This window comes from Columba livia, chromosome Z (genome assembly GCF_036013475.1).
Source record: "Columba livia isolate bColLiv1 breed racing homer chromosome Z, bColLiv1.pat.W.v2, whole genome shotgun sequence".
Lineage (NCBI taxonomy): Eukaryota > Metazoa > Chordata > Aves > Columbiformes > Columbidae > Columba > Columba livia.
This window is the reverse complement of record NC_088642.1, coordinates 122,190-147,478: the sequence shown is the minus strand read 5'-3', so window position 1 is coordinate 147,478 and position 25,289 is coordinate 122,190. Positions and strand designations below refer to the sequence as shown.

The 25,289-nt window shown below is 56.9% G+C and overlaps 1 protein-coding gene across 1 annotated transcript in view; it reads left to right on the top strand.

Annotated features, from left to right (window-relative positions):
* LOC135577368 (uncharacterized) overlaps window positions 1–21,002 on the top strand; it is a 45,045-nt gene extending 24,043 nt beyond the window's left edge. The window contains exons 13-19 of the mRNA XM_065046669.1: window positions 4,820–4,987; window positions 5,931–6,121; window positions 9,689–9,866; window positions 10,173–10,284; window positions 11,475–11,682; window positions 12,101–16,356; window positions 16,986–21,002. Coding sequence (XP_064902741.1) covers window positions 4,820–4,987; window positions 5,931–5,963 — 201 coding nt within the window. The 3' untranslated portion in view covers window positions 5,964–6,121; window positions 9,689–9,866; window positions 10,173–10,284; ... (1 more) ...; window positions 12,101–16,356; window positions 16,986–21,002. The remainder of the gene's footprint in view (window positions 1–4,819; window positions 4,988–5,930; window positions 6,122–9,688; window positions 9,867–10,172; window positions 10,285–11,474; window positions 11,683–12,100; window positions 16,357–16,985) is intronic.
* Window positions 21,003–25,289: the final 4,287 nt, after the last annotated feature.

Sequence of the window (25,289 nt, the reverse complement as noted above, 5' to 3'; positions counted from 1 at the left end):
ACTGCAGCGCACGGCAAGGCGGGGGGGGCAGATGCCGCGATTGAGAGACGGGGACGCAACTTGATGCAAGCAAAGTGTCCACTTTATTGCTCTTCACACAATTCTTTTATACTGTTACATGCATAACAACTACTATCGTGGATTATGCTGATTGGCACAACAATTAATTATCTCATACATATTACAAAGGCTGAGCTCATGATAGGTTAGTAAGAGCATGCAAATCTGTCCTAGCTCCTTGTTACTATCGTGTCCTGTGTGCTGGGCAAGCTTTACAGGCTGCTTTCTCACAGCCACAAGGTCCTGTTGCTAAACAGGACATTCCCATCTATCATCACAAGTTTCTGCTCTTTGTGCTTACATCTGCATGTTGTAACTTTTCACGGCCCTTAGTAATTTTCCATGCTAACACAACAGGTCTAGTAGCTAGAACTAGCATATTAACTATAGATATATATTTTTGCTAATATCCTATAAGCCTAGATAACCCACAGGCAGAGACGCCGATCGAGCCGCGGGGGTTCGCGGTCGGGTCTGTGCGTGCCGGTGTCCGTCCCCCCCGACGGGGGTCAGGTCCCCATTGGTGTGCAAACGACACCCCTCCCTCGATGGCTCCTTAGGAGGGTTAATCCCAGTCCTCGTTCTTTTGGCAGCGGCGGGTCTGTGACCTCGCGGGAAGCCCAGGCTGCTGCACAGAGCTCGTCGGGAGCGGGAGCCGCGGAGGCGGGGGGCCTCGACGAGCCAGAGCTGCGTCAGACGGAGGGGGCGCGCGTGCTGCCCGGGGGCCGCGTCCGGCGGAGCCGGAGTGACCTGCGGCGGCAACGAGCGGGAGCCGCTCGGAGCTGGAGCGGCCGTTGGCCGCGCCTTCCCTGGGGAGGTGAGCGCGGGGAGCCCGGCCTCTCTCTCCCTCGGGGATTAAACCCGCGCCCGTCCGCGCCCTTCCCGGGGGCGGCGGCGAGGCGGGTTCCCCCGGCTCTCCCGGGGCGGCCCCGCTGCCGGGGGGCGCGGGCGAGGCGGCGGCAGCGCCTCCTCGGTGCCGGGGGGCGGAGGGGAGAGAGACCTGCCGGCCGGAGCCGCGGGGCGCGCGGCCCCTCGGGCAGGGCGCTCCCGGTCTCTGGGCCGCAGGCCGGGGGCGGCAGACGGGTTCGGGTGCTCTGGCGTGCTTTTTAGCCAGCGTGGCCTTCTCCGCGCCGTGAAGAAAATCCCGCGCGGTCGATTCCGCTCGCCGCTCGGGAGATGCCGCGTCTCTGGGGCCGTGGACTGGGGAAGAACGTTTGCGAGTTGGAGGGCGCTACAAGATATTCCGCGGGGAAGCCGGAGAAGAGGCAAATTGGCTGCCAGCGGAGTTGCGTTCCTTCGGTTTAGGACGTTCAGCTTGTCCTTCCAGAGAAGGAGCAGTCGTGGGTAGGGCCGAGAGAGGCTTTTAGGCGCGTGATCGGAATTGGAGCCAAATGGCACTCGACGTTGCCGCCGTGGGTCTTGGCTTTCAGTGGTTTCCCCGCGGCTGCCTGGTGTTTGGGAGCTCGGAGCGGGCATTTTTTTTCCCCCCAAGGAGAGGCTGTGCTTGAAACAGAACTTGCTTGAAGAAGACAGACGAGGCGGGTGAGGATGCAGAGCGGGCCAATCAGATCGCTCGGGAGGGCTGGAGGGGCGGAGCGCCGATAGGCGGGGAGCATGGCAATTGATGTGCGTAGGCAGCCAATGAGGTTGCCGGGGGGGCGGGCGTTGCGGTGTCCGTACTGCGCATGCCCAACTTGCGCAGTCCTCAGTCAGGTCCGACGCTGAGGCGGGCACCTGGGGGCGGAGCGCGGGAAGGAGCATCCAATAGGAGGACGGCGCGGCGGGGTGGAAAGCAGCCAATCAGAGCGCGCCGTCTCAATCCCGTTTGAACAGCTGCCTCCCTGGCAAACGCGTCCGTGGGGTCCCGGGGCGGGTAGCGGGAGTTAACGGGGAAACGGGGGTCGGGGCGAGGGAGGGGAGGCTGTGGAGCGCTCATTTTGGCCTCTCCGTCCCTTTTGCCTCTCTCTCCCTCTCTCTGTGTCTCCTTGTCTTGCTCCCTGTCCCTGTCTTTCTCTGGTAAGCTGACCTGCTCTTTGCCCTTCTTTTTTTGTGGAATCACAGGCTCCTCCTGCTTGGAAAAGACACGTGCAGTTTTAAATTTGGGTTTGAACTCTAGGGTTTTTTTTCCCCCATTAGCGTAAGTGGACGGCACGTTGTCCTCTGGCTCAATCCCCGTTCTGTTCCGTGGAGCCTTCAGTTTAGGATGTTCAGGTAAGACAGTTTGTCCTTCCAGAACAGGAGCAGTCACCGGTAGGACCGAGAGAGGCTTTTAAGCGCGTGATCGGAACTGAAGCCAAATGGCACTTGACGTTGCCGCTGTGGGTCTTGGCTTTCACTGGTTTCCCCGCGGCTCCCTGGTGTTGGGGAGCTCGGAGCGGGCACGTTTTTTTTCCCCGAGGGGAGGCTGTGCTTAAAAAAGAACGTGTTTCCTCAGAGAAGTGCAAGTCCGTGTGCGTAAGACAGACAAAGACCCCAGCCAGCCTAGTCAAGTTCTGAGCGTGCGTCTGTCAGGCGGCTGCTTTACGTTGAGGAGCGCACGGCCGTGCAATGGTAAGGGCGAAGGGCAAGGCAAGACAGAAGGGTTTTTCCTGCTGCGGGTGACCAGCCGCCCCCCTTTTCCGCGTGAAGCAGAGGAGCGCGGTTCGTTGTCGCCTTTTAAACGCGGCGGCGGCGGCGGCAAGCCGAGCGGCCGGAGGGCGCGGGGTGGGGGGGGGGGGGTCCCGGCAGGGCGGCGACCCGGCGGGTGAGGATGCAGAGCGGGCCAATCAGATGGCGCGGGAGGGCTGGAGGGCTGGAGGAGCGGAGCGCTGGTTGGCTGCCTAGGTACGTCAGTTGCCTTTCTGTCTGCCAATCAGATTGCCGGGGGGGCGGGCGTCGAGGGCTGGGTACTGCGCATGCCCCAAAGAGCGAGCGCTGATAGGCGGAGAGATGCTGATTGGCGTGCCGCCCGCAGCCAATGATGTTGCCGAAGGGGCGGGCGTTGCGGCGTCCCTAGTGCGCATGCCCCAGCCGCGATCGCTGATAGGCGGCGAGAGAGGTGATTGACGTGTCCCGGGGAGCCAACCGGGAAGCGGCAAGGGGCGGGTGCTGCGGTCTCCCTAGTGCGCATGCCCAAACCGCGAGCGCTGATAGGCGGCGAGAGAGGTGATTGACGTGTCCCAGGGAGCCAACCGGGAAGCGGCAAGGGGCGGGAGCTGCGGTCTCCCTACTGCGCATGCCCCAGCCGCGATCGCTGATAGGCGGCGAGAGGGCTGATTGACGTGTCCCGGGGAGCCAACCGGGATGCGGCAAGGGGCGGGAGCTGCGGTCTCCCTACTGCGCATGCCCCAGCCGCGATCGCTGATAGGCGGCGAGAGGGCTGATTGACGTGTCCCGGGGAGCCAACCGGGATGCGGCAAGGGGCGGGAGCTGCGGTCTCCCTACTGCGCATGCCCCAGCCGCGATCGCTGATAGGCGGCGAGAGGGCTGATTGACGTGTCCCGGGGAGCCAACCGGGATGCGGCAAGGGGCGGGAGCTGCGGTCTCCCTACTGCGCATGCCCCAGCCGCGATCGCTGATAGGCGGCGAGAGGGCTGATTGACGTGTCCCGGGGAGCCAACCGGGATGCGGCAAGGGGCGGGTGCTGCGGTCTCCCTAGTGCGCATGCCCAAACCGCTAGCGCTGATAGGTCCGCGGTGTCTCGGTGCCGCGCCGTGGGGGGAGACCGGGAGCGAACGGGAACGGGGGTCGGGGCGGCTGCGGAGCGCTCGCTGCGGCCGGCGCCCGGGCATCGGGAGGCGGGCGGCTCAGGGCCGCCCTTCGTGAGGTTCCCCGGAGGCGGCAGAAGGGCGGAGGGGAAGGAGGGGACAGCCGGGGACCTCCCGCCGCGCGCGTGTCCGGGGCGCGGCGGCTGTCGGTGCCCGCGGAGCCCGGCGGGACGGCGGGGGAGCGCGAGGGGAACGGAGCGGCGAAAGAGGCGGCAGGTGAGTGCGGCAGCGGCGAGGGTGACCGTGCCGTTGGAACGGGGGGAGCGGGAGGGGCCGGCGCGGCGCGGCGCGGAGGCGTTCGGTTCCGGTTCCCCCCCGCCCCCCCCCCGCCCTTACGGCCGCGCTGGCGAAGCTGCTGGGAGGCGTGCGGTCCGGAGCCGCGTCTCCCTCCGGCGCAGCGCCCGTGCCCGGTGCGGCAGCCCCTCCGGGAGCGGCGCAGCCCCCGTCGGTCGCGGGGACGGTTACAAGCAGAGCTAAGGCGCGGTTGCGGGCGGGCTGGGTGGCGTGGCGAGCGGGGCGCCGCTCCGGCGGGAGCTCGGGGCGAGCCCCGGCGGGTTCCGTGTCCTGCGGGCGCGGCTTTCGCGCCGCGGCGCTCTCTGTGCGCTTTTTTGTTTGGTCGCGTTTGTTTTTTGGGTTTTTTTTGGCGGGATTCCCGCGAAACGCGGCACGACCGCTCGCCCGGGGCTGCCGCGGCGGGTCTCAGTGGCGCCGTCCTGTGGGCAAAGCGCGGTACTGCACCCGGCCGCCCCAACGCGGTGCCGCGGCGCGCCTCGGTGCTGCCGCCCTGTGGCGAAACCCGGGTACTGCAGCGCCCGGCAAGGGGGGGGGCAGAGACGCCGATCGAGCCGCGGGGGTTCGCGGTCGGGTCCGTGCGTGCCGGTGTCCGTCCCCCCCCGACGGGGGTCAGGTCCCCATTTGTGTGAAAACGACATCCCTCCCTCGGTGCCTCCTTAAACGTTTAATGACGTAAATATTGCTCCTGCTAACGTTGTCGGCGCGGCTTCTTTCCTCAGTGGATCCGTCCGGCAGTCGGTGGCCCGCGGTTGCTCGGCAACAGCAGAAGCGGATTGAAGGGACCGGCCGCTGGAGGATGCCGAAGCCTCCCGGGTCAGCGGTGGGAGCAGCTTTGCGTAAAGCGAGGGGCACGTGAAGCCGGGCGTGCGGTGCCGACCGCCCAGCAGGTAAGGGAAGCTAAAGCTTTACCTCCAGGGACTTCTGCCCAGAAAGCTGAAGCAATTGCTCTCGCGTGAGCTGTAGAGTTACGCAAAGAGAAGAAGATTAGTGGCTGCACTGATTCTAAGCAGGTTTCTTGAAGGGTGCGGGCCCTTGAAGCCGTTTGAAAAGAATAAAGTGTATTAACGGCACAAGGGAGGCAGATTAAACGTGATGCTCCGGTTGCTGGAAGCTGTGCTGTTGCTAGGAGAGTTGCCGTCACGCGTTGCAACGGGCCTCAGAAGGGAAACGCTGCTCAGGAAACTGGCCATAAATTGGCAGGCGCCGCTGTCAAACCAGCCACCGAGAGGACAGAGACCGGTACGGAAGCCGCGTCTCTGAGCCCAGGTGGCCGTGTCCTCCAGCCAACGTCAGGGAACTGTAACAAAGAGGATAAGCAATTAATAGGAGATTAATAGCCCGATCAGAATTAGGGTCCAAAGGAGCCGTCACCGGCGACGGGAGAGCAGCGGCGCCTCGCGGCGCGAGGAGCTGACGCGCTCTGTCGAGATCGGACGAACAGGTAAGAGCGAATTTAGAAGCTCTGTGCGAACGAGGCAATGGGAAACGTGCCTAGAAAACCATCTTGATGGTGCACGCGGGGTACAGACAAGAGCAGCCGGACGAGGGAAACGTACCAGGACAACGCTGGCAAAGGGAGTTCTCCGAGCTGCCTGGAAAAGGGGGGTGTCGATACCGGCCGGCACGAACGGCTCCCTTCTCGGGTCGGCCGGAAGCGTTGCCGTGCCGGGGGGCGGCTGCCGGCCTGCGGGCCGGGGCTGCGGCTGTTTGGGGCGCTGCCCCCGCTTTGTTTTCCTCGGGGAGCCCCCCCACGTTCGGGGGCTTGTGGGACGTGCACGTGCGAATGACACGGTGTTCCCAGCTGCTCTGTTCTCTGCCTTGTTTTTTCAGGTGCCGGTCCCTGTTTTCTCTTCCCGCTTTTGAAGAGAAGCTGCCGAGTCAGCGTACGCTGCGGTGAAGTTCTACGAGATGCGGCCCTCAGGAACCGGTTGACGTGAGGGAAATGCTTTCTGACCGCCTGCGCGGTGAGGGGACGTTTTTCACCTTTTAGCTCCTTCTGCACGACAAGAGGGAGACGGAAGGTTAAGTAACACGTTGTTTAGGAGCTGAGAGCTTAGTTTGTATTTAACTAATAATTAAGAGACGTGTTGTCAGCGAGAAACTAAACGATTACAACTAACCTCGTCAAATGAAGTAAAGACAGGCCAGCCAGGCGTGGTGGTGGAGTTGCTCTCTATGTGAGAGAGCAGCTACAGTGTACTAAATTCTGCCCAGGAGCGGATGAGGAGCGAGTTGAGAGTGTATGGGTCAGGATCAAGGGGCAGGCTGGCAGGGGTGACACTGCTGTGGGCGTCTGTTACAGGCCACCAGATCAGGCTGAGGAAGCTGATGAGGCCTTCTATGGGCAGCTGAGAGCGGCCTCACGGTCACAGGCCCTGGTTGTTGTGGGGGATTTTAAGTTCCCTGGTGTTTGCTGGAAGGACCGTTCAGCCAGCCAGCCACAGTCCAGGAGGTTCCTGCCGTGCATCGGTGAGAACTGCCTCATGCAGGTGGTGGAGGAGCCGACTGGGAGAGGTGCACTGCTGGATCTCATCCTCGCTAGCAAGGAGGGTCTGGTCGAAGCAGGAAAGGTTGAGGGCTGCCTGGGCTGCAGTGACCACGAGAAGGTGGAGTTCAGCATCTTGGGTGGCAGGAACAGAATAGCAAGTAGAATTGCAGCCCTGGACTTTAGCAGGGCCAACTTTGGCCTTTTCAAGCAATTGCTGGGGGAAATCCCATGGGCAAGACTGCTTGAAGGAAAAGGGGCCCGAGATAGCTGGGTTGCATTCAGAGATTGCTTCTTCCACGCTCAGGATCAGAGCATCCCCACACGAAGGGAGTCAAGGAAGGGAGCCAGGAGGCCTGCGTGGTTGAACAGGGACCTGTTGGGTATGCTCAAGCAGAAGAGGAGAGTTTGCAGGTCATGGAGGCAGGGGCTGGCCACTTGGGAGGAATATAAGGCTGCTGTTAGAGGATGCAGGAAGGCAGCTAGGATAGCCAAGGCCCCCTAGAATTACAGCTGGCGAGAGGGGTCAAGGACAGCAAAAAGAGCTTTTTCAAATACATAGCAGATAAAACTAACACCAGAGGCAATGTAGGCCCACTGATGAACGGGGTGGGTGCCCTGGTGGCAGAAGATACAGAGGAGGCAGAATTCCTGAATGCCTTCTTTGTCTCTGTCTACTCTGCCGGAGGCCGTCCTGGGGAGCCCTGTACCCCTGAGACCCCGGATGAAGCCAGGTCAGTGGAGGAGTTTGCTTTAGTCGATGAGGACTGGGTTAGGGAGCAATTAAATAGTCTGGACATCCATAAATCCACGGGTCCGGAGGGGATGCACCCGCGGGTGCTGAGGGAGCCGGCTGAAGTCACTGCTGGACCGCTCTCCGTCATCTTTGCCAAGTCTTGGGAAACGGGGGAGGTGCCCGAGGACTGGAGGAAAGCAAATGTCACTGCAGTCTTCAAAAAGGGCAAGAAGGAGGACCCGGGTAATTACAGACCGGTCAGCCTCACCTCTGTCCCTGGGAAATTAATGGAACAGCTTCGTCTGGACAACAGAGCAGTGAGGTGGGTTGCAAACTGGCTTAAGGAGAGAAGCCAGAGAGCGGTAGTCAATGGTGCGGAGTCCAGCTGGAGGCCAGTATCCAGTGCAGTGCCTCAGGGGGCAGCGCTGGGGCCAATGTTATTCAATATATTCATTAACGATTTGGACGAGGGAATAGAGTGCACTATCGGCAAGTTTGCTGATGACACCAAGCTGGGAGGGGTGGCTGACACGCCAGAAGGCTGTGCTGCCATCAGAGACCTGGACAGGCTGGAGAGTTGGGCGGGGAATAACCTGATGAAATTTGACAAGGGCAAGTGTAGAGTCCTGCACCTGGGCAGGAACAACCCCAGGTTCCAGTATAGGTTGGGAAATTACATATTAGAGAGCAGTGGAGGGGAAAGGGACCTGGGGGTCCTGGTGGACAACAGGATGACCATGAGCCAGCCCTGTGCCCTTGTGGCCAGGAAGGCCAATGGTACCTGGGGTGTATTAGAAGGGGGGTGGTTAGTAGGTGGAGAGAGGTCCTCCTTCCCCTCTGCTCCGCCCTGGTGAGACCGCATCTGGAATATTGTGTCCAGTTCTGGGCCCCTCAGTTCCAGCAGGACAGGGAACTGCTGGAGAGGGTCCAGCGTAGGGCAACGAAGATGATTAAGGGAGTGGAGCATCTCCCGTGTGAGGAAAGGCTGAGGGAGCTGGGTCTCTTTAGTTTGGAGAAGAGGAGACTAAGGGGGGACCTCATTAATGTTTATAAATATATAAAGGGTGAGTGCCATGAGGATGGAGCCAGGCTCTTCTCGGTGGCAAACAACGATAGGACAAGGGGTAAAGGGATCAAGCTGGAACACAAGAGGTTCCGCTTAAATTTGAGAAGAAACTTCTTCTCAGTGAGGGTGGCAGAGCCTGGCCCAGGCTGCCCAGGGAGGTTGCGGAGCCTCCTTCTCTGGAGACATTCAAAACCCGCCTGGACGTGCTCCTGTGCGACCTCACCTGGGCGTTCCTGCTCCATGGGGGTATTGGACTGGATGAGCTTTTGAGGTCCCTTCCCGTCCCAAACATACTGTGATGCTGTGAAGAATGCGGCTTAGCAGCGCTGCTGACTCTGCCGTCCCGTTCCCTTCCCCGTTTCAGCCGGCGAGGCGGCCGGAGGACCCGCTCTGTGCGGCCGCGGGGCCCGCGGAGTCGAGGGCTCTGTCGGCGCGCCCCGGGGGTTTCTCTGGAGAGACTCCTCGTCTCGGTCGCGTCGCGGCGGGGACGGACGAGGACCTCTGGCGAGGGGTCTTTCTGCGCTGGGAGCCGGGACCGGGCACGCGCTCGCGGGGCGTCCGTAAGTCGCGGTACGGAATTTAGGCAGGATAGCGCGCACGGGCTTGCGAGCGCCTTACAGGCGTGCGGTGGTTGCTCGTGCGGCCAGCTTTTGGTGTCGGTTGTTCCGGCGCTCCGTCGCGGTGTAGAGCCGGCCCCGTACGTAGCGGTGAGGCGTCCCGCAGTTCGGTTTGATTCTCGGATAGGCCTCGGCTCTGACTGTGCACTCGAACGCCAAAACCTACAGCGGAAGCTGCGGTGGCTTTAGCGTGCAAGGGGCGCGAGCGCCGTGAAGCCGCCCGTGTGGCCGAGCGTCCCGATCGCGGCGCTGAGCGTTAGACGGACTTGAGCCGCGTGCCGGAATCGTTTTGTTTTGGAGAGGGCGGGATAAACTTGGAGCACAACTTGTGAGGGCGGTACGTCGTGGGCAGGTTTTAGTATTGCCTGTGGAGTGCCGCTAGAAGCGTTCGTAGTTCTTGCTTGTCTCTGTTACAAGATGAGCCGTGTCGTCCTGCGTGACGCGTAACGGGAGGACGGCGCGGTAGCGGTGCTCTGCACAAGAGCCCGTTGGGGGGTATTTTAGCTCGCGGGAAAGGGATTGGGGAACCACCTGGTGGGAATGCGAGGAGAGCAGCCCTGGCGGAATCTGAGGAGCCGAGGCCGTTGTATAAATTGGACAAGGAAGGAAAGGCTGCGGGCACAGCGCGGTGCTGCACCCGGCCGCCCCAACGCGGAACTCTAATGTGGAATTCCTGTGTTTCAGAGGGGGAGCTGTGACCGCCCCGTGCTCAGCAGACCCCCCAGCCCGGGTGGGGGGAGCAGCGCCAGAGCGGGAGACGCGGCTCCATCCTCCGTCCCCAGCGTGCCGGGGGGCGGCTGCCGGCCTGTGGGACGTGGCTGCGGCTGTTCGGGGCGCTGCCCCCCCATTTTTGGGCGCTCTGGTACGTACATAGGTAAATGGCGTTTTAAAGTAACGTGCTGCCCGCTGGGGCTGTTTTCCTTTTCTACCTTTTTTTTTTTGAGTGAATAAATGGGGGGACTCGGGGGGTGACGATGACGTTACTGGAGGAGCAGGCCGGTGAGAGATGGGGGCTTTCAGCCCCAAAACGCCTGAACAATCATGGGTGGGGTGTTTAGTGGTACTGTGGGGAGGAGAAATTTCTCCCTGTCCGTTGCAGAGAAAACAGAACAATCCCACATCAAAGCTGTCCTAGAGAAGTACTTGCTGTTTGTCATTGCGGTTCTAGAGCAGCCCGATGTGCTGTTAAAGGTTGTGGTGGTGCGGGTCAGGGATCCCCAGGCTGTGCCGAGACCGCAGGACGGCTGCTGGTGGAACAAAGTCCGGGACAGCTTCTCAGAGTAAGAGCCTCTCTATTTGTTCTCCTCGGGACACATCCCTTTGCCTCTGGACCCCTCACAAGCTCACTCGCCACCTTGTTCCCTCAGAAACCCGTTTCCTCCCAGTTCCTCTGCGATTGCCCTGCCTGCCTTTGGGTCCCTGCAGGCTCGTTGGTGGCATCACGGTGCCTGTTTGACCTTTTGCCCCGTTAAATTCCCCTCTTTTCTCTCTTCCCCTCAAAACTTCCCCGGTTGCTCTTGTCACATCCCAGAGGCCTCATTTTTCCCTCTTGTCTCCTCTCAGGACCCCCCATCTGTTGGCCCCTGTCGAGGGTTTAGATTGCGGGGTGACAGTAAAACCCTGGCAGATGTATTGTTAACCCCGTCTCCCCCCCACTTCCCCCTTTTGCCCCTCCCTCTCCCCCCTTCCCACTCAGGACAGGCGATCCGGAGGGAAAGAAGGACAGAGAGAAGAGAGTTGGAAAAACTGGCAATGTTTTACTAATGCTATATTAAGAGCAGAGAAAATAATACAAAACCAATCCTGAAAGTCTCAGCAACTGCAGAGCCAGCACCTGAAGTCCTGGACTGGACTCTGCAGCCAACCGGAGCTGGATTCAGTCTCTCAGCAGGCCTCAGTTTGCAGGGACGACTAGCAAGGTCCTCTCCTAATGTCACCATAAGCAGAAGGGACGAAAAGGGGCAAAGAGGACAAGATCCTCATGATCTGCCACTTGTATATGAAGTATTCATGTGAAGGGGATGTTATACACGGTTGGTCAGTTTGTTGGTCACCTGTTTCTTGTTGCTCCTCTTGCAAGATGTGAATCTGTCCTTATCAACAAGTAAGCATTCCATTGCAATGTTTATCAAAACATGTATCTGGTTCTCCAGGAAAATGCAGCTAATATGAAGCTTTAGCTGACAGGCAAATTCACTGAAAGAGAAACTTGTTTTTTAATGAAACCAGGACAGCCCCCACCCCAATCCCCTCAGGACTCCTCTGATTCCCATCTGCTCCTCTCAGGACAGCTGAGCTTGTCTTTTGGGGCCCCTGAGAGCCCCCATTTACCTTCTTTTACCTACCTTTGTTGTTGTTCCCAGCCTATCCTGGTGTTTTCCATCCTTCAGGACTTACTTATTACTGTTGTGAGAGTCCGAGAGAAAATGAGGAGTGTCTGTGACTTACAGCTGTCGTTGTTGATCTACAGTGTTTTAGAGACGGATTCTTGCAGGATCTATTTCTGGTTCGTCCTTCACTCCTCCCCAGACCGCAGCGCTGGTCCGAGTTCCCCAGCACACGTGTGTGTGTCCAGCCGGGTACGCTGGGGGAGCGCGTCAGGGCGGGCAGACGGCTGAATGGACGCGCTGTCAGCGACTGCGGAACGAGCTGGGGCTGCTTTGACCGTGTCCAGCCTTGTGCGTGTGGTTTGTTTTCACTTGCAGGCTGAAACAGCAGTTTCCTTAATTAAAAACACCCCAACATGTCCCCCGGCCCCCAACAATAATAACGCCAAAAATGCCACTGAAAGAAACACAGGGAGTTTTTAAAAAATTTCCTTTAGCTTTCTCTCCCCTCCACCCCTACCCTGCTGCGTTCAGTGCAGTGAATGACCGTGAGGAGATGGCTGTGGGTCTGGCTGTTGAAGGGTGTGTGAAGGAGAAGGAGGTGTGTGTAGAGCAGGATTGGTGGTGGAGGTGAGTGCAGCTGGTTCGGGTGTGGGGCTGTAAATTCTTTTTGGAGGCTTCCTAGTTTCTGGTGTCACCTGTGGGGTGAAGTGTGACTCTGTGCAGGTTTGAAAGGTGCCACGTGCAGAGCTCCCTCATTTGCCACCAGATCTCCCAATCACAGAGACAGCGTCGCTGTGCAGCTGCTAAGGACAGCGCGTCTCGTGCAGAACAGCATCCTTTGTGCTCCGTGTGCGTGTTCCTCCTTTGAAATGAAGTTGGGCCGCCCGGTGTTCCACGTTACGTGTGGTACCTGCTGGGCTGAGTCTCCTCCCCGCGCTCCGGTCGGTTCCGTCGCGCTGCCGCAGCCCCGGCAGCACCGCGGCGTTCGCTGGACGCGTTGTTGGCGGAGCCGGCACCGACAATCTTGACACGTCGAGGCGCTGCGGTGGGTTTGCCTGGGAATTCCAAGGTAATTCCAAGGCAGACAGTAATAATCCCCAATTTATGTAGTAAAATTTAAAACAGTGGAATATAAATACTGGAGCGCTAATTGGAAGTAATACCTGTAGAGAAAAAAACCTCTAGTTTATATCTACAATAAAAAATAATGTGTGCTAGTAAATCCGCCTGGTAGTAATGTAATGATAAAAATGTTAAAGTGTAAATAGATGAAATTATATAGGCATGAGCAAGAAGTAAATTTAATTTCAGCTATTACTTGGTGAACTAGGCAGCAGTTGTTCCCAATCTGAATGCTAGTTTAAAAAACACATTGTTTGGAATTCCTTTTAAATGATAAAGGCAGAAAACTAATGTGGAGTCATTGGTAGCTTCATTTGAACAACCGTTATGAAATAAACCGCAGACACGAATGACTGCATAGGAAACAAAGTGAGGAAGCTTTAGATTTTAAACAGCATTGGAAAGTGATCGGGAGTGTTTAGTATTTAAATTATAACAGACCCACGAGATGGGAGGCAACAAAGCTCAGAACCAAACAGAGTCAAAACGTTACATTTCTTTTTTTAAAGAGAAGTATAATGGAACCACGAAGTAGTGGCTGTTTATAAACAGAGGTATTAAAAAGTTCCCAGGCAGTAATGATTCCCAACAGAACACTAAAAGATATTTAGATGTAAAATAATATTAGAAAACAGTTATGACAGTCTGAATTTAACCACAGCTTTTTTGGGGTTGTGCAAAAACATGACCGCTATTAATTACCTCTGAGTTAAAATAAAAAGACATCAAACTAGCTGTGATTAACAACAGCTAATTTTAATTTTTCAGTGTGCTATCCAGTCCGGCTTCTCCCTCCAAGGGCGTGGTCTGAGAAAGCCACACCCCCAACTCCCCCCCGTCCAAGCTCCGCCCCTGCCAGTCTGTGCCCTCCCCGAGGCGCGTGTCCCTTACAGACCCCTCCCAGCAGCATAATGCATCGAAGCCCCGCCCGCGGCTCCACCCCTAAACTCAGCCCCTGCTAAACCACGCCCCCTCAGAGCACGTGCTGTACAGAGCCCACCCTACTCTCGGCTCCACCCCTCCCTTCCTAAGCTACGCCCTCTTTGGGCGTGTCCTTCTCCGTACCCCAAGCGGCTCCTCCTATGGGGGTGTGACACACGGAGGCCCCACCCCCTGCCCAGTTCCCCCAGGTGGGCCTCCCAATGGGCGTGTCCTCCCAGTCCACGCCCCTCAGCACGGATCCCACCCCCGTGGGTGGGGCTACACCCAGCTGCGCGGGCGGCCCCCCCACCCATGCGTGACCCTCAGTAACCCCATGGCAGCCCTATGGCTGCCCCACAGGTATCGCTACAGCAGCCCTGCTCCTGCCCCGCAAGAGCTCCAGACACGCCTCTGCAGAGCCCCCACAGCAGCCACTCCAGTGCCCCACAGCTATCACCGCAGCCGCCCCATCCCGCCCCACGGCCGCCGCTGCGGGACCCCTGGAGCCCCCGGCCCCACACCCGCCCCGCAGCCCCACAGCGCGCGGTCTCGCGGCCGCGGTGCCGGTGAAGCCACGTGCCGGCCGCGGCCGGAGGAGCCGCCGCTTTTCCACCCCCACACCCCCGATCGCTGCTGCCGCGGCCGGAGGAGCCGCCGGTTTCCCCCCCCCACATCCCCCGATCGCTGCTGCCGCGGCCGGAGGAGCCGCCGGTTTCCCGCCCACACATCCCCCGATCGCTGCTGCCGCGGCCGGAGGAGCCGCCGGTTTCCCCCCCTCACACCCCCCGATCGCTGCTGCTGCCGCGGCCGGAGGAGCCACCGGTTTTGCCCCAACATCCCCCGATTGCTGCTGCTGCCGCGGCCGGAGGAGCCACCGGTTTCCCCCCCACATCCCCCGATCGCTGCTGCTGCCGCGGCCGGAGGAGCCGCCGGTTTCCCCCCCACACACCCCCCGATCGCTGCTGCTGCCGCGGCCGGAGGAGCCGCCGGTTTTCCGCCCAGCCCCGACTCTCCTCCTTCCTCCTCAATCGCCGCTGCCTGCCGCCACGATGTCTTCTCTTCCGTCATCTTGTTTCCCCCTTCTGCGCTCATTCGCTATTTTATACCGAGGGAGGGAGGAGGCGCTCGCTGATTGGCTGACAGTGTCAGCCTCGGAAGTCGTCCATTGGCTCATCCCCACGAGGGGTTCTCCGAGGGGGTGGGAGAAAGGCGCTGATTGGTCACCGTGTCGCTGAGGGGAGGAAGGCACTGATTGGTCACTTTCCGCCGAAGTTCGCCCTCCCAGTAACAGGCGCTGATTCGCTAGCGCCCCTGAGGTAGAAAAGGCGCTGATTGGTCGGCGTTTTCTCGCCGACGTTAGCCCACAGCAACGAAGCGCTGATTGGGCAGCGCGGCTGACGGGGCGGCTCGGCCATTGGCAGGAGGGCGGGCGGGGGGCGGGACCGGGCGGGACAACGAGGTAATAAATGGGGCGGCGCAGAACGCGCGCAGGACCAGAAAGGCGGAGGCGGCAGCGGCAGCGCGAGCTCATCGGCCCCCCCCCCCCCCCCGCCCCCCCGCGGCGGGAAACCGGAGAACGGCAGGAACGGCGGCCGGAATCAGTTAACGGGGTGGGTAAGGGCGGTAATTATCGTGCGGGTGTTAATTGGGGCTCGGCGGGTTAATGAGTGACCGGCGGGCTGGGGTGTATCTGGGGGTTTTGATCGGAACTGGGGTTTTAAAGCCGCGGGTTTGGGGGGGGGGCGGGGCGGGGGCGATTAAGGCTCCCGGAGCCGCTTTAGCGGCTTAAATCTTTGTGTTGAACGCGGGAGGAGCCGGTTCGGGGCTTTTCTCAGCAATCGGGGCTGGTTTGGGTCCAATTCGGCTTTTAAAAGATGTTTTTACGTAATTTTTGGGTGCCGATTTGTGCCAGAAGGCGCCTTTGAAATCTGTTTATTGAGGGTTTATCAGGAGAATTAAAGTTTAAAGCTCGGGGAGATTTGGGGCTTTTCCCCGGGATTTTGAGTCCAAATCGGTTTTTTTAGAGCCCTTATTTATTTAAATTGTTATGTTTAAAGGGTTTATTTGAGGTTTTATTTGGAACATTTTGGGCGGGTTTGAGGCTCCTAAGGTTTAATTGTTGGTTTATTATTTGATTTATTATTTCACTGCGGTTCGGGGCTCCTGAAGACGCTGAGTTGTTTCAATTATTTAGCGCTGTGAGGAGCCGTTTTGGGGCCGTTGGGGTCTAAATCGGCTTTTTGAAAGGTTTATTTAACGCGTTTAAAGTTTGAGGGGCCGATTTGCGACTTTAAAGCTTTTTGAATCTACTTATTGATAAGAATTTATACAATAGATTAATATTTAAAGCCCGGGGGGAGATTTGGGGCTGTTTCCCAGGATTGCGAGTCCAAATGCGTTTTTTTCTGTTAACCGCTTATTAATTTAAATTATTATATTTAAACGGGGCTTTTTGAGGTTTTATGAGGGTTTTTTTGAGCATTTTGGGCGGTTCTGAGGCTCCTAAAGCCGCTTAATTGTTTAAATTATTAATTGTTAAAATAATGTAAGTAGTTGTTGAAATAAGTGTGTAAGTTATTGTATTTAAAGCCGGGAGGGGCATTTCGTTGCTTTTTGGGGGGTTTTAGGGCTGAATTCACTTCATTGAACGTGTCTAGAGCTGGGGGTCCCAGATCTGGTGCTAATTTGGCCCCAAAAAAAGCTTTAAAAATCTATTTATTTATATAATTTACTGAATTAATATTTAAGCGGGAACATGTTCGGCTTTTTTAACCCGCCGCCATTTTGTCTCCCCCGTCCCGCTCTCCCTCACGCTGAGGGGGCCGAGGAGACGCTCGCTGATTGGCCGGTGCCGTCTGGCGGGAAAGCCTCCCCCGGCTCAGCCCCGCTCGGCTGTCTCCGAGGGAGAGAAAGGCGCTGATTGGTCGCTGCCTCTGAGGAGAGAAAGGCGCTGATTGGTCGCCGCCTCCCTAAACCCACGTAATTGTTTACATTCCATTTTAAAATTTATTTCTATATTTTAATTTAATTTAACTTATTTTTAATTTAATTTAAATTTAAATTATTAAAGTTAATTTTAATTTAATAGTAAATATATAGACTAAATCAGTATAGCAATATGCTACTATAAACGATATAATATGATGAATAGTAGAAATATATAATATATAATCTGATATAATTAACTGATCAACTAATACTCATTGATATTATGTAATGAAATTTATAATTAATATATAATGGCATAATGATATCTATAATATACTATTGTAATGATATTCATTAAATATTAATATATATTATATATATTATGTATAATTACTATGTAATGTATCTAATCTATTTTTACATATATATCTTATTATATAAAGCTGTGAGGGACCATATTTGGGCAGGATTTTGAGATTTTTAAGGCTGTTTGGTCTCAAATTCAATTTACTTCATTTTGGGGCTGTTTTTAGGATAATTTGTGCTCAAAGAAGCTTTCAAGATCCATTTTTTTGGCAGTTAATTTGCTCACTCGGTTAATGTTGAAGCGGGGGGATTTGGGGCTGTTTCCCAGGACTGTGACACAAATAACGGCCCTTTCCTTCCCTTTCCCACTGCAGCTCCTGCGCAGAGAACTGCGACGGCAGCCTGGCCACGCCCCCTCCGGCTGATCGCGCCCCCCGCTCCGGCTGACCACGCGTGCCCCCCCCCCGCAACTCGGCTGACCGCGTGCCCCCCCCAACTCCGGCTGACTGTGCCCCCCTGCCCCCCGGCTGATCCCGTGCCCCCCCCACTGCACTCCTGCTGACTGTGCCCCCCCCACCTCCTCCGGCTGGCCACATCTCCACTGCACACCATGGCGGGGAAGGGGCGGGGGGGGATCACAAGGGTCTATGGGGCAGTGTGGGGGTCAGGGCGGCTGTGGGGTCAATGGGGTTGTTGTGGGGTGAAACACCCCTGAAGAGGCTGAACCCCCTACAGGTGAGTGACCCACACAGTGCCCCACAGTGCCCCATAGCACCTCCATTCTGCCCTACGGATCCACAACACTGCCCCACAGCACCCTATAGCTCCTGCTTGCTATCCCACAGCACCCCATGGCTTCTCCACTCTGCCCCATATGTCTACAGCAGTGCCACAGAGTACCTCATATGTCTTCCACTCTGCCCCATGGGTGCAGAGTGCTGCCCTACAGCACCCTATAGCTCCTGTACTCTGCCCCACAGATCCACAGTGCTGTCCCACAGCACCCTATAGCTCATGTGGCCTATAGACCCACTGTACTGCCCTACAATGCCCCATGGCTCCTACACTCTGCCCCATAGACCCACAACACTGCCTCACAACACCCCATTGCTCCTGCACTCTGCCCCATGGATGCCCAGTACTGCCCCACAGCACCATATAGGTCCTGTACTCTGCCCCATATATCCACAGGAGTGCCCTGCAGCACCCCATGGCTCCTGCACTCTGCCCCATGGATGCCCAGTACTGCCCAACAGCACCATATAGGTCCTGTACTCTGCCCCATACATCCACAGGAGTGCCCCCCAGCACCCCATGGCTCCTGCATTCTGACCCATGGATGCCCAGTACTGCCCCACAGCACCATATAGGTCCTGTACTCTGCCCCATACATCCACAGGAGTGCCCCCCAGCACCCCATGGCTCCTGCATTCTGACCCATGGATGCCCAGTACTGCCCCACAGCACCATATAGGTCCTGTACTCTGCCCCATACATCCACAGGAGTGCCCCCCAGCACCCTATGGCTCCTGCATTCTGACCCATGGATGCCCAGTACTGCCCAACAGCACCATATAGGTCCTGTACTCTGCCCCATACATCCACAGGAGTGCCCCCCAGCACCCTATGGCTCCTGCATTCTGACCCATGGATGCCCAGTACTGCCCAACAGCACCATATAGGTCCTGTACTCTGCCCCATACATCCACAGGAGTGCCCCCCAGCACCCTATGGCTCCTGCATTCTGACCCATGGTGGATGCCCAGTACTGCCCCACAGCACCATATAGGTCCTGTACTCTGCCCCATACATCCACAGGAGTGCCCCCCAGCACCCCATGGCTCCTGCACTCTGCCCCATGGATGCCCAGTACTGCCCCACAGCACCGTATAGCTCCTCTACTCTGCCCCATACATCCACAGGAGTGCCCCCCAGCACCCCATAGTGACTCTACTCTTCCCCATAGACCCACAGTGCTGCCGCACAGGACTCTACTCTGCCCCTTAGACCCAGAGAGCTGCCCCACAGCAGCCTGTAGGTGCTGCGTTCTGCCCCATTGGTGCAAAGTGCTGCCCCACAGCGCCCCACACCTCTGTCCACCTGACCACCCTTCCCTCCTGACTGCGCCTGCACTGCCCACTATGGGTGGGTCACAAGGGTCTATGGGGCGGTGTGGGGGTCAGGGGGGCTGTGGGGTCAATGGGGTTGTTGTGGGGTGAAACACCCCTGAAGAGGCTGAACCCCCTACAGGTGAGTGACCCACACAGTGCCCCACAGTGCCCCATAGCACCTCCATTCTGCCCTACGGATCCACAACACTGCCCCACAGCACCCTATAGCTCCTGCTTGCTATCCCACAGCACCCCATGGCTTCTCCACTCTGCCCCATATGTCTACAGCAGTGCCACAGAGTACCTCATATGTCTTCCACTCTGCCCCGTGGGTGCAGAGTGCTGCCCTACAGCACCCTATAGCTCCTGTACTCTGCCCCACAGATCCACAGTGCTGTCCCATAGCACACTATAGCTCATCTGGCCTATAGACCCACTGTACTGCCCTACAATGCCCCATGGCTCCTACACTCTGCCCCATAGACCCACAACACTGCCTCACAACACCCCATTGCTCCTGCATTCTGACCCATGGATGCCCAGTACTGCCCAACAGCACCATATAGGTCCTGTACTCTGCCCCATATATCCACAGGAGTGCCCTGCAGCACCCCATGGCTCCTGCACTCTGCCCCATGGATGCCCAGTACTGCCCAACAGCACCATATAGGTCCTGTACTCTGCCCCATACATCCACAGGAGTGCCCCCCAGCACCCTATGGCTCCTGCATTCTGACCCATGGATGCCCAGTACTGCCCCACAGCACCATATAGGTCCTGTACTCTGCCCCATACATCCACAGGAGTGCCCCCCAGCACCACATGGCTCCTGCACTCTGCCCCATGGATGCCCAGTACTGCCCCACAGCACCGTATAGCTCCTCTACTCTGCCCCATACATCCACAGGAGTGCCCCCCAGCACCCCATAGTGACTCTACTCTTCCCCATAGACCCACAGTGCTGCCGCACAGGACTCTACTCTGCCCCTTAGACCCAGAGAGCTGCCCCACAGCAGCCTGTAGGTGCTGCGTTCTGCCCCATTGGTGCAAAGTGCTGCCCCACAGCGCCCCACACCTCTGTCCACCTGACCACCCTTCCCTCCTGACTGCGCCTGCACTGCCCACTATGGGTGGGTCACAAGGGTCTATGGGGCGGTGTGGGGGTCAGGGTGGCTGTGGGGTCAATGGGGTTGTTGTGGTGTGAAACACCCCTGAAGAGGCTGAACCCCCTACAGGTGAGTGACCCACACAGAGACCCACAGCAGCCCATAGCCCCTCTGCCCTATAGAGTCACTGCACCCGATAGCTGCTTTTACTCTGCCCCATAAATGGACAGCAGTGCTCCACAGCACCCTAAGTCTCCACTGTGCCACATAGACACACAGTGCTGTCCCACAGCACCCCATATCTTGTTCACTCTGCCCTATAGACCCACAGTGTAACCCTACAGCACCCCATAGTTCCTCTGCCCTATAGATCAACAGCACTGTCCCAGAAAACACCATAGCTTCTTCCCACTAGCCCATAGGCCAGCAATTCTGCCCTACAGTGCACTAGCTCCTGCACCCTATCCCATAGACCCACAGCAGTGCTCCACAGATCCAGTCTGCCCTATACAGCCACAGCACTGCTCTGCAGCACCATATACTTCCAGCACTCTGGCCCATTGATATGTAGCACCCCACAGCTGCTGCATTCTGCCCATAGATCGACGTTCCTGGGTCCCCTCACCCCACCAGCTGTCCTGGGTTGCGATGCTGCACGGGGCCCTGTGCACAACAAAATGAGGACAGCATGGCTGCTGGGCGCCACCCTGCTTGGAATCCGAGATGGCTGGGGGGGGAGGGCTGGCAGCCATGCTGGCACTGCCGGAGGGGCTGTTGGTCTGCGCCGTGCTCAGGCGGCAGCTCCCGGCTGTATCGGCTGCTCCTGTGGCCCTGCACCCTGCCCATGGGAACAAGGTGGCTGCCCTGATGGGCGTGGCCATCTCGGCTGCTGTGTCCCTGCTGGTGGGCGGGGCCATGGCTGTCATGGCTGCCAAGCCTGTGCTGGAAGGGTGGGGCTGAGGTGGGTGGGGCCTGCCTAGGGTGGCCATTCTGGGGTGGGGCCCAAGGTGGGTGGTGGGGCCTGTGACTCTGTTTGCCCCTGACGGCCATCTTGGAAAAGGGCAGCACTGTGCCGCTGCCATCCTGACGTTGCTCCCCCAGGGCCATGTTGGGGGATTTTTAACCTGGTTTTGGGGCCAATTCTCACCCAATAAAATTAAATAATGTAAAAAAACCTTAAGCATTTGGTTTCTTCCATTTCCAGTGAAGGATTTGGGGGTGGGGTTTAGGGTTGAGGGTGGGGCTGAAGGTGTGGGCAGGGCCACTGCCAACCCCACCTCCCTCCCAAGCTCTCCCCAATGTGCCTTCCCAAAGGGGTGTGCCCTAATCAGGCCCCACCCCCTTTCCAAGCACCTCACCCTCCCAGCTGGGCTCCTCCCCCTTGACCCACACTTCCACCCCCATTGGTGGGCTCCCTGCAGGGGGTGTGGCCTACAGACCTACAACTCCTTCCCCTCCCCTGCTGAGCCATGTACCCGACAGGGCATGACAGGGGCAGACAAAGCTCAAGAAAGACCAACAGAGCCAGGCAGGGCCTGAGAGAGCTTGAGAAAGTCCAACAGAGCCCGACAGGGCCCGAGAGAGCTTGACGGATCCTCACAGAGCCTGACAAAGCTTGGCAGAGCCCAACAGGACCCGTCAGGGCCTGACAAATCTTGTCAGTTCCCGATAGAGACTCAATGTGTATGACAGAGCCCTGGGGGTCTCAACAGAGCCTGAGAAATCTTGACAGGGCTCAGCAGACCCCAAGAGGTCTCGACAGAGCCCTACAGAGCCCATCAAAGCCTGACAGAGCCTGACAGACCCAAGAGGTCTCACAGGGCTTCACAAAAACCAACAGTGTCTGACAGAGCCCGACAGGAGTGCAGGTGCTGTCACTTCCAGTGAGGGTCCAGGTGATTTGATAAGGGTGGTGTGTGGGGCCTGGGGTGATTGACCCCTCCCCTTTCCCAGGGGATTGTGGGAAGGGGTGGGCGGGGCTCAGGGTATTTGAGCCCCAGTCCCCAGGTGGGGAGCTCATTCTGCTGCTGGGCTGCTTGGGTGCTGGTTCTCTGCTGCTCCTTTAGCAGTCGGCAGCTTTTGAGCTGTTTAAGCTACACGGGCAGATGTGTTTGGAGAAGTGGAGATGTCTGCTTGAGGTAGGACCTTCAGGAGCAGAGAAGTTTCAATAGCAGCTGTAGTTGAAAGTATGTTTCTAACTTTTTTTCTTCTATTGAATCAATTCCTGGTACTTTGCGTTTTCCCTAAATTCCTGATTGCAATGAAGATGGGGTGTTAATTCTTGGTTTGTATTGGTGTGTAACAAGTTGCTGATATAATCTCTCCTCCTAGGATGCTCAGGTTATCTACCAGGGGTTAGGATGAGCATCTCGTATCTGTAGGTGGAGTTTTAGCATTTCTGAAGGAAGCAGCAGGACCATAAGGCAGAGTGTCTTTCAAGCTACGGGGTGGCTCATGGCCTCCCTGATCACCCACAGAACAGTGTGTTGTCCACAGACCCTTTGCAGTGTGCGGTGGACCCTGGTAGATCATTCAAATGTAACTCCCAGAACTCCATCAAGGCGAGGAATAGCGAGGGAACTAGTACAGACAACCATGATCTGAGTGCTCATTATTGTGTATGTGTTTTTGTATTGTGGGTGATGAAGGGGAAAGTGGCAACTTTCTGGTATGTCCCAAGCAATACAGTTTTTTGCTTCTCGCCGTCGTAGGCGTCACCAGCGCTGAGGGTTTGTGACGGCGCCAGCGGCAGGACACGCCGACCGGACCGCCCTGGAGCTCAGCAGGAGGTGGGTGTCGCGGACGGACTCGGCGTTTGCCCCGCGGCGCCGTGTGCCGGCGTGGCTTAGCGAGCGCGTGCTTTCTCGTGCTCCTGCAGGCGCTGAAGAGGAACCCGGCGACGCGGGAAGACGGCCGTTGGCGCACGTGGCGTTTTCCTCTGCCGAAGATGGGTTCGGTCCCTCGGCCCTCTGAAAGCTAAGTGGAGGCGTGAGGGCTGGGAAGGGGCCGGGAATGGCAGGGCCGGGGGGTTTAGCTCGGCTAAGGGCAAGGGCCGTCCAGGAACCGCGCCCTTGGCGCGGGTCAAGGGCCCGGGGACCTTTACCGTGCGATGCCAGCGTGTGCCGGGCAGGGCAGCTCCAGCCTGCGTCTGCGTTGTGGTGTAGTTCGGGAAGCCTGCCTTGCGCCTGTCAGCCGATCCTGGGGTCTCGTTGCGTTCGAGGGGCACGGAAGGCCTCTCGGGTGCCACCCCGGGATCTGGAACGCCGGTGCCGATCGGCGTAGCGCCGATCGGGCGCTGGTTTTCTGGTGTCGGCAGCCGAAAGCGTGGCGGGTTCTTGCCTTTGGGCCGTTTCTGGTCAGGGCTGATTGTGGCGTTGTCCTGGGCTGTGCCGGCAGCTGTGCTCTCTAGCCATCCAGTCTCAGGGATTGGAACTTCAAGATGCTGGGAAGAAGTTCTTAGGTTTTTCATCAGCTTCTCGTTTGGTTGCGACGTCTCTGCTCGGTTGTGGCGCTGCCGCCGTCTCGTCAGGAGCCGTGACGTCGGGCTCCTTTTCCGTTTGAGGATGCAGGAGAGGCTCCTCTCCTCCCCGTAGATTATTGGGATCGATGCCCTTCTGGTCTCGGAGCGTCGTGTTCGTTGTGGAGCGTTTTTGGTGCTGTGGCCGTTGCGTGGTCTATAAGTGCCGCGATTGAGAGACGGGGACGCAGCTTGATGCAAGCAAGGTGTCCGCTTTATTGTTTGGCAAACATACATTTATATAGTCTAAGGCACACATGTTTCATGCTGATTGGCTAATCACTTTAACAGACGTTAAGCTAGCTAAGGCGGGAATGTTGGTCAGGCAGTGTTCGCATGGTAACAAGATCGTTATCTCGTAGTCACAAGCTGTCCCCCCGCTCCAGGGCGCAGGCACCCCCACCGACCACAAGCTCCCCGCCTCCAAGTCGCCTCACAACTAGCGCAACAATTAACTTTATTCATACAGCAAACTAGCCTATTAACTCCAAATACAGAAAACTAACTCATCACCTCTAAATTCAGACAACCCACATCTCCCCCTTTTTGTTTTAATTAACTGACCCTCCCAAGGTTGGCGAACGACCAACTCGAGGACATCTTATTTCACTAACAGCTCCGTACTGGGGGTTTTCGTAATTTCGTTCTGATCTTGGTCCGCTCCTTGCTGCACAAGGAGAATCTTGTTCATTGAAGCAGTTATTGATTTTTGCAAGCATTGTAACACACATGGGATTACTATTAATAATGCACAAATCATTAAAAGAACAGAAACTCATTTGAATGTCTTTGGCGTATTCAATCTTAGAATATAAAATGTCTCCAGACCTTTGTGCTACAATTTTCCCCCAATCGTTAGAATAATAATCATACCGGGGAGAATATTCTGTCTCTCTACCTGTTATCAATAACACCTGAACTGTATTCCACTCAATTGTTAGGCAGTTATCACACCAGCGTCCTACTGTATGGCGATTTAGCCACTGTGATTTTCCACAATTAGCACAAATTCTACAAATCCACAGATTACATTTTTCACATTGGGGACATTTAAGCTCCCATTCGTTAACCTCTGGAACAGAGTTCATTCAATTATTGATCGGTGGTGTCTTCTATATCAGTCACAGGATCAGGACCAGGAATGTCTTCAGGCGGCTGCTGCAGTGTCTCTCGAAAAGGTCTCACGTTTTTAGCTGGGATCCAGCGGGGGCCTCTTTCTGTGGAAACACAAGCATAGCCTCTTCCCCACGTGACAAGGGGATAGGGTCCCATTATCTTACCTGTTTCGGGGTCCCGGATCAATACTGGCGGTTTAATCTTGGGTTCAAAAAGGGTGTTTGTGCTAAAATGACGAACTACTGGAGGATTGCTGTCTAATAGGGAACAATTCAAAAAGTTAAAAACATACAAGGCTTTCTGTATTCGCTCCTCTGGCGTAGCGGCTCCTATTCCTCCTTTTTGTTTTAATAACAGGTGTTTTAAGGTTTGGTGGGAACGTTCTATTAAAGCTTGTCCTGTAGGAGAGTGAGGGATACCCGTAATGTGTGATATACCTCAAGAGGCAAAAAAGGTAGTTAAGGTTTTAGATACATATGCGGGGCCATTGTCAGTTTTAATTTGAGAGGGTACCCCTGAAGTAGCAAAAGCGCGCATTAGATGTTTTTGCACATCACGTGCTTTTTCTCCTATATGACAGGAGGCAAATAACATTCCCGAAAATGTATCAATAGAGCAATGAACAAACTTTAAACGACCAAATTCAGCGAAATGAGTGACATCTGTTTGCCAGAGTTGAAGGCTCTGTAGCCCTCTGGGGTTGACTCCTTCTGCTATAGAAGGGAAAGAGTGCCTTTGACAATCAGGACACTCCGCAATGATATTATGGGCTTGTTGTATAGTGAGGTCAAATTGACGCCAAAGGCCTGCAGCGTTTTGATGAAAAAA